Source organism: Pleurodeles waltl, chromosome 2_1 (assembly GCF_031143425.1).
Source record: "Pleurodeles waltl isolate 20211129_DDA chromosome 2_1, aPleWal1.hap1.20221129, whole genome shotgun sequence".
NCBI lineage: Eukaryota > Metazoa > Chordata > Amphibia > Caudata > Salamandridae > Pleurodeles > Pleurodeles waltl.
Genome location: NC_090438.1, coordinates 344214639 through 344226868, shown reverse-complemented (window position 1 = coordinate 344226868; position 12230 = coordinate 344214639). Strand labels below are relative to the sequence as shown.

Sequence of the window (12230 nt, the reverse complement as noted above, 5' to 3'; positions counted from 1 at the left end):
GGCACTCGTAAGCTAATTTGACACCTTCTGTTTTCATAATAGGTCGAGCGAACTGCAAACTAAATAAATGAAATAGTAAACTTTAAAGAGGAGATAAAATGATTATACCAAAGAATGGATTTAGGAGGTAAAAGGTATTTATTTTCTATGGTATTTGGAGATGTGCTAAGTTTGAAGCATGAAAAGGACAACTCGAGCGCAGTACTTAGAAATATGGAAAAACAGATGAGAGATATGCATAGTTTCCGACCTACAGAGGTAAATAAGTCACATGTGCACAGATTCCATACGTCACATAGCTTATATAAATTAGTCAATGATGTGGCATGTGAATATAAGTACTTTAAAAGAACATAATTGCATAGGCTTGCCACAGTCACTGAAATTTAAATCTAAATGTTAGGCAATTCGAGATGTGTGATGAGCCGTTGTTAAGTTACAGGGCAGAACTGAGGGGTAGATTTCTGAAATATGGCGTTGCACATAGTGCAGCGCCACTTTTTCTGCACCCCTTAGTGCCCCCCCATAACACCACCATGGTAGTCCCGTATTTCAAATACCGCGCATCATGGCGGTATTTAGGGTGACTAGCGTCATAATTTTTTATGCTAGTCCGGCGCAGTGCAGGATTAGCGTAAAACAATTATGTTGCTAATCCTGCAAAGCACCCAGAAGCCCATTGGAATCAATGGAAGCCTCTTTTTAACGCCTGCACTTAGCAAGCATTAACAAATGCAGATAAACATAGCGCAAAGGAATCTCCTAGATTCCTTTGCGCCATTTGTACGGCCTCCTTAGAGCCAAAATGCCCCCCTTGCATACATTATGCCTGGCACAGGCATGATGTGGGGCAAGGGGTTAGAAAGTGGCACAATGCAAGCATTGCGCCACCTTGTAAATATGGTGCAGTGTTTTTACCCTTCCAACGCCACATTCGTGTAAACAAAGGACAATAATGTTGCGTGGGAATGGTGCAAGGCCACCATAAATCTGGCCCCTATGGTCCTGGGGAGGCCATAGGAAGATGAGACGGCAGGAATAAGCTGAATGGGATCAATCTAGTGTCCTCATGGCCATGAGGAAGAATGGAGAAAGGGTTAGATGAAGAGAAATGTGACTCAAGAATAAGTGGGAGTCGCAGAATAATGGCTATTTTCATGTTCGAGCCTTCTTAGTTCTCTAGATTTTTAATCGGGCAGTGTCCAGTCTGTGGTTTGAGAAAATGATTTAGATGAAGTATTTTGGCCCGTATTTATACTTTTTTAGTGCCTCATTCGGGCCGCTTTTTGACGCAAAAGCAGCAGCCGCTTTTGCGTTTAAACATGACGCAAATGCGGCACTAAAAAAGTATAAATACGGGCCTTTATGTCCTAATCACTAGAATTGTTGAGACCCATGATCACGGCAACTTGCTAGTATCTGTGGACCTTGTGTTAGCCACATACAACTCTCAGTCATTCATTTAAAATTAGAATCCTTCGAGTCAAGTGATCCACGTTTTCAGAGCTGGTCAAAAAGAAATACTTAAGGCACATTCACTTATCTGGGCATACATTTCTGCATCTTGCTGTGTCAGACGGGTAATTGGGAATGATGATGCTTCTTGGAAGAGGGACATATTGTTTTTAATCGACTATCGATAACCTTTTTACTAACCTTTGGTCAAACCAGTTTATTTGCCATGGGTCTATTAGAAATTATCCAGGTTTTGGATAGTAGAACAATGTTATTCTTTTTATTGAAATAGCAGCTCAATTGATTTTTTAAACAAATGACAAAATATTGACATTGACATTAAAAGTAACTGAAGAATTAATATTATTTGGGCAATCTGCAGGATTCTTTTGCTGATTATAGTTCAACATTTAGCATAATACACTTCCATTGGCTCCAGGCATGATATACAACATGTGCAATCTGTCTTAGTTTGCTTTAGTAAATCATACTCTACAGATGATGCATGGGTTAGAGCGAGGGTCTCTTCTGAAGGACTAATGTTGGAAAAGATCAAGGTAAAACATTACATTACCCAAGGTAAGGTAAGGTGAATGATTAGGGCGATTACCATTTTAGTCTTTATGATCCTTTTCATTTACTCCATTTATTATGTTGCTGCTTAGCCGCATAGGCTGCATCTTTTATTATGTATTGTTTTAGTCATTTACAAAATGCTATCAGGCATAAAGTTTAAATAATATTGAAATATTAGCCAAGTTGGACCTTGACACTGATATGGAGAGGGACAATAATGTTCTAAGGGATCAGACTCCAAAAGAATTAACAAGGCTGACGAAGAGTAATGCCTTTAACGTTTCAAAATGTAATATCCCTAAAATAAATATAATGAGTATTGTTAGGAGGTAATATTTCTAAAAAATAGAGTTATCATAATAGCTGACACATAAACCGCGAATTTAAAACAAGTAAGGAACTATCGATGTCCTGTGGTTACTTTATTGAAGGCAAGGTATTCTGTACCCACCAAAATGTTTGGTGCTTTGGTGCATAATTGTGCCAATGACTTTACGCTTTTAAAAGGAAATGTTCCCTCAGATGCTCTAGTAAAGTCAGCCTTTACCAGTGCTTTAATACAATTGAGATGTATATGACAGAAGGGCTACGGAGAGCTGAGGGGCACTTTTGCTGGGTGGTAATAAGGGAATTTGAGGATGAGGTAATGGAGGTGAGGGCGCCAAAAAATATTGTCGCACAGAGCACCACCAGCGCTAAACCAGCCCTGACACTTTGCATAGCGTAAAACAACTCCTCTGTTATTGAAATAAACCTCTTGGTGATGACAGGGTCTTTACACTCAGATGACCTTTTCACATAAAGAGGGCACTGGCAGTTCTAATTTAAAATATGGGGCCAGCCCATAATACTTTTTGGGCCTGTACTGTTACTGGCAATATCTCCTGCAAGCACCTTTTACCACTATGTTATGATGGCAGATTTGTGGAGATGGTAATGTGTGACAAGAATATTTGTGCATCTTCATTGTGTTGTGTTGTGTTGCAGTGGTGATTTTGTGTGATTTTTGTTGTGCTGTTTTGTTTTTAGGCTCCAAGTGCATTGCTGTGTAATTGTGGTGTACTGTGTTGTTTTCTGTTTTGGTTTTTAGTGTTGCGTCATGTTAGGTTTTTGTTGTGCTGTTCTCTTGCTTCCTGTTGTGTTACTGGTTTGTATTCTACTGTAGTCTGTCACTACTTTAACAACATCAGCAAACGTTGCTACATTGTTTAAAATTCCGATGGTACAACAATCATTGTCACTGCCTCAGGTGGTGAAACAGTGCTGCACCAGCTCTTTAACCATTTAAGAATCCAGTCAGCCCAAACTCGTGGCAGAGGCCATGGGTCGCAGGCCATATTACATTCAGTGAGCACTGGAAGTGTTCATTTAAGAGAGGTCTCTAAATATTCCTTATAAAATACAGAATATACAATTGACTGCCTCGTAATCTGTAGAGAATCGTGCATACAATCCAATGCATTGTCGTAAATAACACCTAAATTCCAATACACCCTCAAGGACATGCTGCCATATACCATACATGCTACAGAGAATATATGCATATATCTCAATATAATACTGAGAACAACTTGATGAACGTATACTACAGAAAATCAACACTTACTTATCCATATCCTATAACGAAGGCTTGTAAATGTACACGCACATCCATATAGAATAAGGAATACACACGATCAGCAACATGCTTTAGGTAATTTGTGCATACATGCCCATATATTATAGAGAATGCACAAATAAGTGTCCATATACTTAAGAGAAGTTGCACTTTAATGTCCATATGCTGTAGGTAAGTGTAGAGTATTTTCCCTTTTATTCTGATATAATACATAGAATGGTCGCCTACACGAAAAATATGTTAAAGAACAAACACCTACATGAGCATATCATTATGAGAAAGACACATGCTCTTCTAATACTATAAAGAATTCGTGCCTACACGAGCATATACAATAAAATGAACACCTACAAGTCCGTATACTATAAGGAATGCACAGTCATATACTTCAGAGAAGTTGCATCTGCATGACCATATAATATGAAGGACTCACACTTACACGTCACCTTGAAGAGAATTCACACCTACGTGTCCATATAACATAGAAAATGCTATATCCTAGAGAACATACACCTATATATCCACATATTACATAGAATGTCCGCAGGGATGTCCATAAACTATAGCGTGTGTACATGTACATGACTGTTTACTTTAAAAAAGTTGCTCCTGTATCTCCACATACTGTTAGGAATTCACACCTAGATGTCCATTTAATGAAGAGAATTCACACCTACATTTCCACAGAGAATGCCCCGCTACATGTTCAAATAACACACAGAATATATTCCTATATCCAATGCACACATAGATGTCCATATATTGTAGAAAGTACACAAATACATGACCATACTCTTTAGAAAAGCTGTTCCTGCATCTCCATATGCAATGAAGAATTGACATCTAGGTGCCCATTTCATGAAACTCACACCTACATGTCCACATAACATACAAATGCCCAGCTACATGCCCATATAACATAGAGAATATTTACCTACATGTCCAAATATTATAGAGTGCATGGAGAGGCACAAATACATGACCATACACTTTAGAAAAGTTGCTCTTGCATATCCATAAACTATGACAAATTCACATCTAAATGTCCATTTAATAAAGAAATGCACACCTACATGGCCCTTGTCATCCATCTCGTTGTTGGTGAGTTTCACACGATCAAAGCTGATGATTTGCCTCATCCAGGTTTCTCCAGAGCATGGTGAGTCAGGGTGGATGTAGAGCCGGGGCGTTATACACGAGTGGTCGGTGTTTCCAGCCACCATCCACTGGGAGCTGTGATAGACATACCTACAAAACAAAACCACACACAATTTTAAATATCCGCCAGCAGCGAGAGGGAGGCCACACTGCGTGCATCAGTTGACATATACTGGCCGATTCAAGAAGAATGCAGCTGTGGATGGAGGTGTTATGGAGATTAGGTAAAACGAGGTCAGATGTATTCTAAATGCAGCAGGATTCCAGCCAATTAGATCAGTTTGAGACTGAGGTTTATTGATGTAAGTTAAAATGAAGCTCATCCTCACATAATCACAGTCGCATTTACAATCCAATAAGTACATTTCAGTTTTTGAAATGTTTAGCATCCATCACTGTACTATATGGTAACTGCTTACTACTGTAATTCTTTCTAGACGTTCGTCACTCACCTCATACGTCCACCCGTTTGTTCATCCATCCTTCCATCTATCCATCAAAATCCCACCATCGTTCCACACAATATACATACCCATACATCCGTCCTCCCACCTGTCCTTCCATTCATCAAGCCACTTGTCCATCCATCTGTTCATTAATTCACCCATCCATGCATACCTCCATTTATCCATCCACCAATCCTTCCATAAATACGTCCATTGTGTACCCAGTAACATTTCTATCATCCATCGGTCCCCTATAATGTACTTATGTCCAAAATAGAATTGTATTTTTCTACTAGCTCTCAAACAGTATAGCTGTATGTGATGTCATTATCTCTTCTATGTTTTGCCAGGCAGTTGACGAATATCACTTGTGCATTGAATCTTCTGTTTCTTAAGTAATTGTAGAAATATAATTACCCTTACTGTGCGTGTGTTCACCAAAATTACCCTTGCATTGGCACACTACATACACACTAACTGCTGCCCTCTGTGTCTTATGACAACAATCTCACTCCCACTCCTCTATGTACACCCAATTCTGCTTTTGTAAAACGCTTCTGATTGGACAGACGCTGCTAAATAAATAAATACATTCTAAGCTGTCCAGCGTCCCTTGATAAAAAAAAAAATGCTGGTTGCCTCCCCTACAGGTTACCCGCCTTCCCCCCAGGGACTTCCTAAGGATTTTGGGGACCCAGGGGCGAGCGTACGTGAGGGCCCCTGTTCGGAACCGGTTTACATTTACAAGCCAATTTCAGCTCTTTCATGCTGTCTTTGGTCAGGCTAATGACAGTGCACGGGAACACTTATCCAAATTCTAAATGTGTTCACATTTACTATTCAGAGATAGTAATGTGTGCTTTCAATGTTGTAGGAGCAGCATTTCACTAATATTACTGCAAATGCTCTGTACGATACTCCCCCATTTCTCATATGTGAGGTCCTATTTTGATCTAAAAGAAGCATTTTTTATGGATGTTGCATAAAACATGAACACAACATAATGCTGAAAAATGTAATGGACTCTCACACATCACTCACATTAAAATAAATTAAAGGGAAACAGTATTTAAAACAATCTAAGAATTATTCGGGGTCATCAGGGAAAGACTCTCAGCAGAACAGAACTAGCACTATCGCTCCGCACCCCTCCCCCTGGAAGGCTGGGGCCTTGGGCAGAATCCACTTTGCCCATACCTTAAAACGTCTCTGCGCTCCTCCTGCCCCACAAAAGACGTGTACACTGCCATCTGAACACTCCTTCTAGTTTGTTCGGTATCTTGCAGAATTTCTTGAGCTACCTGCGAACTTCTCTGTTTTAACAGATACTGTGTTCGCAGTGGCAGCGTCAGTTCATCTCGTATGTCTCTGCTGGGGTGTCCTCTCGATCTCCCTCCCACCCCCCACCACCGCCAGCAGGGGCCCCAGAGCTGAAGGGGATCAAAAGCTGACGCTGCATCCCTATGACTGGAGACATGGAGCGCGCATCAAGGGCCTGAGAGCAGGCACAGAACTAAGAAAAGCTGCACTATTTATCCCTTCAGACAGATAGAAATGGATATATTTTATTTTTAATGATATAGCATCAAATCTTCCTTATCTATCCTGCTTTTGTACTTATCCAAAAGAATGGGCCAATTGCTCCTAATTTCCCAAAACAGCATAAAGTCTGCAAGGCGGCACGATTTCAGTTTATTGAACCGTTTGTTAAGCAGAAACGGGAACAATATGACTTAGGCAGATCTGTGGAGAAAGTGGTTCCTGAAAGTAGAACTAGCATATAACGGGGAAGTCATACTTGTGAAATTATCTACGATTTTCATATGGAGTTTGGAACAGTTAATTCTAGTCTTAAAATGTTTAGTCAAACCGAGGAGATGTTTTACTTTTATCTTTAGCAAGTTACACAACGATCTGTGCAGCATGCATGTCAACCCTTTGAACTATCTTGATAGATTGTGACCTCATGAAAAGTCAGGTCGTGCAGAGTTACATTCGACATATGCGTCAGTTCTCCCTGTGAGTATCTTTTTAAGAAAAACAATCTAATTTGTTAAATTGATGGTACTTTCTACTTAATACGGGCTCCGGGGAGTAGCAGAAGCAGTCAGTGGGGCAGAAGGGGGACTACAATGATCTGCAGGACCCACGCGGGACAGGCTTCTCTGGAGGGGGAAGTCGCAGTTCTAGAGAGACCTTCAATAAACAGCCGTGCACAGCTCCTTCAGATGGGAGGTGCGAGGCTCAATCTAGTACAGCTCCCTAATGACCGAGGAGGCAGAAGCAATGACGAGCAAGCGGTGGTCCGAGCGGAGGACCTTCAAACAAGGTGCGATGACGCAATCCTACTGTGACTCGAGCCTTGACGTAAGAGCGGCTAGTTAGGAGACTTCCGTGCAGCCATCTTGGAATGGTGCCTCTGCTATTTCATAGAGGCGGAAGAACGAACAGCGGAGCTTTTTTTAAAAATTTGATATTGAAAGTAAAAACAGGAATACATTGGGAAAATAAAGCCGAGGGCCGCTCTGTAGTATTCTATTACCATGTAGTGTTCATGAGATTGTTGTAAGTGCTCTTTATTTTTCTGTCTGATTATGGAACATGTTATATGTTATTCTGGTATCTTGCTGGGGTAGAGCGCTGGCGCTAATTCGGGAATGTACAGGCTAGTGTCAGTGACCTGTTCATCTGTGCAGTGACCTGTTCATCTGTGCGGTGGACGGCGTTGTCGTGAAATAACTTTTTAAATTATACTTTGCCTCGTAGAGTTTCACTGGAGTCCTGGACACATTTCTTACATCTTCGATGCGACTACAGACCTTTCCTTGGTCTTCGTGACACGTTTCAACGTTGTCGGCAGTTTGTTGTCAGGGCATTCACTGAAGTTCTTGAACATTCAATAGTTTCACTTTTTTACTGAGTTCCACCCCCACTGGCGCATTACATCCTCTACTGCTCCCTTCGTTTCTCAAAAGGAACTGAATCTTGCCACCAACAGAGAGGTGGACACATCTTCTTCACCAAGAAATGCAAAAAGTATGCGCTCCAGGCCAGATGAGGGGTAATTGAAAGAGTGGTTTGAATACAAATAATTTTGAATATGTGATGCCCCAATATCGCCCTGATTGCACTGCTATGTTCCACACAGGAGTGTTTTTCTCTGTCATGGAATGTCCACATCAGCACTACTTAGACTGTGTGTAAGAAACGTCTGGTGAAAAAATGAACCAAGCGCAACGCATTATTTCTAGCCTCTTTCAAAATTCCTCCTGCTGGGGTAAATGTGTGTCTGATTAAAATAGTTTCTAGTCCCAGGGCAGGCCGCTGCACCCTCTGCTCACAATATATAAAGTTATGTTCAGACTGGCTAAAAGTAGACTACTATAGTGACGGAGCACATCATTTTGACCCCCCTGCTTCACTGATATTTAAATATTAGTCTCATGTAGGTGAATCTAAATATTATATCAAGAAGCCAAATATAGAAAAAACGCTTTAGAAGAATTCGGAACTAGACACGCACACGTATTTCTCTTAATATAGATAACCATTTAAAACACGTTCTCGTATTTAGATGTGCTAATTCTGCAAATAAAACGGACACTCTCTCGTGTGGCTAGAACCCTCGATCAGAAGAGCCAATTTTGATATATGGTGTAAATTATTTTAGGCTTACGTCATCCACCCGAAATAATAGTCCGATCTATATTACGGGACCCCTGCTAGGAGCATAAACGTACTTGTTTACTAGTTTTGTTTCCAGTTTAGAATAACCTTGCATAAAATCCCAAACCCAACAACTCAGAAAAAAAGTTGATTGCCACTCTCAGATCCATACGCAGATGAAGAAAGCCTGCACAAACACAGTGTACTGTCACACACGGAGTAACATAATTAGAGTGAATATTGGCTGTGGCCCCTGCTGTCAGTTCCCAATGACCTGTGGAAGGAAGGGTGTGGAGCAAGAGTGCTTGATTAAACAGTATTGGACTTGACCCTCAAGCATGCAGATCAAAGATGGCCCTCAGGTGTCCGCCTGGTTGTTGAAAATGTCTCAATTGATTGTTCATGGGCCTGAAGTCAAGGTTAAGTCCAAAATGTGGAGTTTTCATGAGTAACGTCCCATGCAGGCTCCGGTCTAATAGGAAAGCCTCCCAGTACTGCCATCTCTGCAGCGTGCTGTGTCCAAAGCCCTCGTCTGCTGCTGCCTGCTGCTCTACAAGGGCATTACCGAGGTTATTTCAGGCTTCCTCTGCTGCTACAAGGATATCACCGAAGCTCCCTCAGGCTACCTCTATTATCCCAGGATTCCTCTGCTGCTTTACAACATTATGACTTACAAAGTTATTATCAAGATTAAGGTTATTTCAGGTTTCCTCTGCTGCTACAGGGGTATCACCGAAGTTACCTCTATTATATGAGGCTTCATCTACTCATGGTTACAACGTTATGGTTTACGAAGATATTACCGAGATTAAGGTTATCTCAGGCTTCCTCTATAAGGATATTTCCGAAGTTATCCCAGGCTTGTTCTGCTGCTTTACACGATTATTACTGAAGTAATCTTAGGCTTCCTCTGCTGCTTGACAAGGTTACTACAGACGTTACCTCAGGCCTCCTCAGCTGCTCTACAAGATTACCAGGGAAATATCAGGCTTCCTCTGCTCCATTACAAGGTTATCACTGGGTTTATCTCAGGCTTCTTGTACTGCTTTACTAGGTTATTATCTTTGAGGTTATTTTAGGATTCTACTGCTGCTTTGCAAGGTTATTATCTATGAGGTTATTTTAGGATTCCAATGCTGCTTTGCAAAGTTATTATCTCTGAGGTTATCTCAGGATTCCTCCGCTGCTTTACCGGGTTATTACAGACGTTACCTCAGGCGTCCTCTGCTGCTTTACAATGTTATCTCCAGGGTTATCCCAGGCGTCCTCTGCTGCTTTACAAAGTTATCTCCGAGGTTATCTCAGGATTCCTCTGCTGCTTTACAAGGCTATTACAGACGTTACTCAGGCTTCCTCTGCTGCTTTACAAGAGTACCAGGGTTACCTCAGGCTTCCTCTACTGTTTTACAAGGGTATTATCTTTAAGGTTATCTGAGGCTTCCTCTGCTGCTTTTCAAGGTTATCACCAGGGTTATCTCAGGCTTCCTCTGCTGCTTTCCAAGGTTATCACAAAGGTTATCTCAGGCTTCCTCTGCTGCTTTCCAAGGTTATCACCAAGGTTATCTCAGACTTCCTCTGCTGCTTTACAAGGTTATTGCCAAAGTTGAATCAGGCTTCCTCTGTTACTTTATCTCCAGGGTTATCTCAGGCTTCCGTTGCTGCTTTACAAGGTTATTATCAAGGTTATCTCAGGCTTCCTCTGCTGCTTTGCGAGGTTATTATCTACAGGGTTATCCCAGGCTTCCTCTGCTGCTTTACAAGGTTATTACCGATGTTGCCTCAGATTTCCTCTGCTGCTTTACATGAGTACCAAGGCTACCTCAGGCTTCCTCTACTGTTTTACAAGGGTATTATCTCTGAGATTGTCTGAAGCTTCCTCTGCTGTTTACAAGGTTATTACTGATGTTATCTCAGGCTTCCTCTGATGCTTTGCACGGTTATCACCAAGGTTATCTTAGGCTTCCTCTGCTGCTTTACAAGGTTACTGCCAAGGTTACATCAGGTTTCCTCTGCTGCTTTACTAGGTTATTGCCGAAGTTACCTCAGACTTCCTCTGGTGCTTTATCTCAGAGGTTATCCCAAGCTTCCTCTGCTGCTTTAAAGGTTATTACTGAGTTGAGGTTATCTTTGACTTTCTCTGCTGCTTTTCAAGGATATTATCTCCAAGCTTACCTCAGGCTTCCTCTGCTGCTTTGCAGGGATATTATTTCTAGGATTATCTCAGGCTTCCTCTGCTCCTTTCCAAGGGTCCGTGAAAAGGCTCAATATCACTAGCAGTCCCATAAGTCCAGGTAAGACTTAATTTGGAGCACCTACTTTGTAATGACTATAGTATTTGAGGACATTCTAGCTCCCTTTTAGTGTCAATGTTATTTCTTTTTTATTGTTCACAACTTCATTTTCAGGTCACTATGCCTGCTTATGAAATGGTACATGTAGTTTGAAGGCGATATACTTCTTTTTGAAGGCACTATAAAGTACCTTATTTTTAGGGCACTTGCAGCATCTCTTTCCAAGGCGTAATGTGCTTTATAATACATGGGGTTCTGGAATCTTATCTCTATTTCTTTATAATCAGCGAGTTGTAAAGCACCTAGTTGCTGATTATAAAGAAATAACAGCAGAACTCAACAGTAATTACAGTTGAGTTCTAACTTCACAATGCCTGCTGCCTGAGCCAACAACTGAGGGGAAAGGCAGGTCAGGTCTCAAAGCAGAATCCAAACAGCTATTTAAAGCAACAAAAACAGAATGTTGCTTTTCTTTTTTCTGCTCAGTTTTTCTAGCTTAATAGTGGCAAGCAGAAAGAACAGGTTTATTTGTACACTCCTTGATTTTAGATATGTTAAAATCTTTCTGCATGTCTCTACACATTCCGAGCTACTGCAACAAAGTTCCATTGAACTGATTCTAATATGTTTTTGTAACAAATACCTAACAGGTTTTTGATGTGTTTAATTTTGCACTGGAGGTTCTTTTTTTATTCTTCATATTTGCAAACATGCTCTCTCCCTCATATAATAGAGGTATTCACCAAGGATGTAAGTGATTAGTGAAAGGTGATGTGCCATAACCTTATAACTTCAGAGTTCCATAACCATCTAAAGGAACTCGACCTTCAGCCTCGTTCCTCTATTTGGTTATAGAGCTCCTCTGTGACTTGCAATATCCTTATCTTATGCAGGAGCGGATCCCTTTTATAATGGTAAATGCAATAGGTTATGATGAAAAACAAAAATAAAATAAATAGGAGCTCTATGCAGATGACTGAGCTTCGCTGATGGTCTTAGGTCGATTTCTGAGTTTAAAAC

General features: G+C 40.9%; 1 protein-coding gene across 1 annotated transcript in view; it reads right to left on the bottom strand.

Annotated features, from left to right (window-relative positions):
• The window catches only part of TBX22 (T-box transcription factor 22), an 89737-nt gene that overhangs the window by 70378 nt on the left and 7129 nt on the right, over window positions 1-12230 (bottom strand). The window contains exon 4 of the mRNA XM_069212574.1: window positions 4723-4897. Within this exon, the coding sequence (XP_069068675.1) occupies window positions 4723-4897 (175 nt within the window). The remainder of the gene's footprint in view (window positions 1-4722; window positions 4898-12230) is intronic.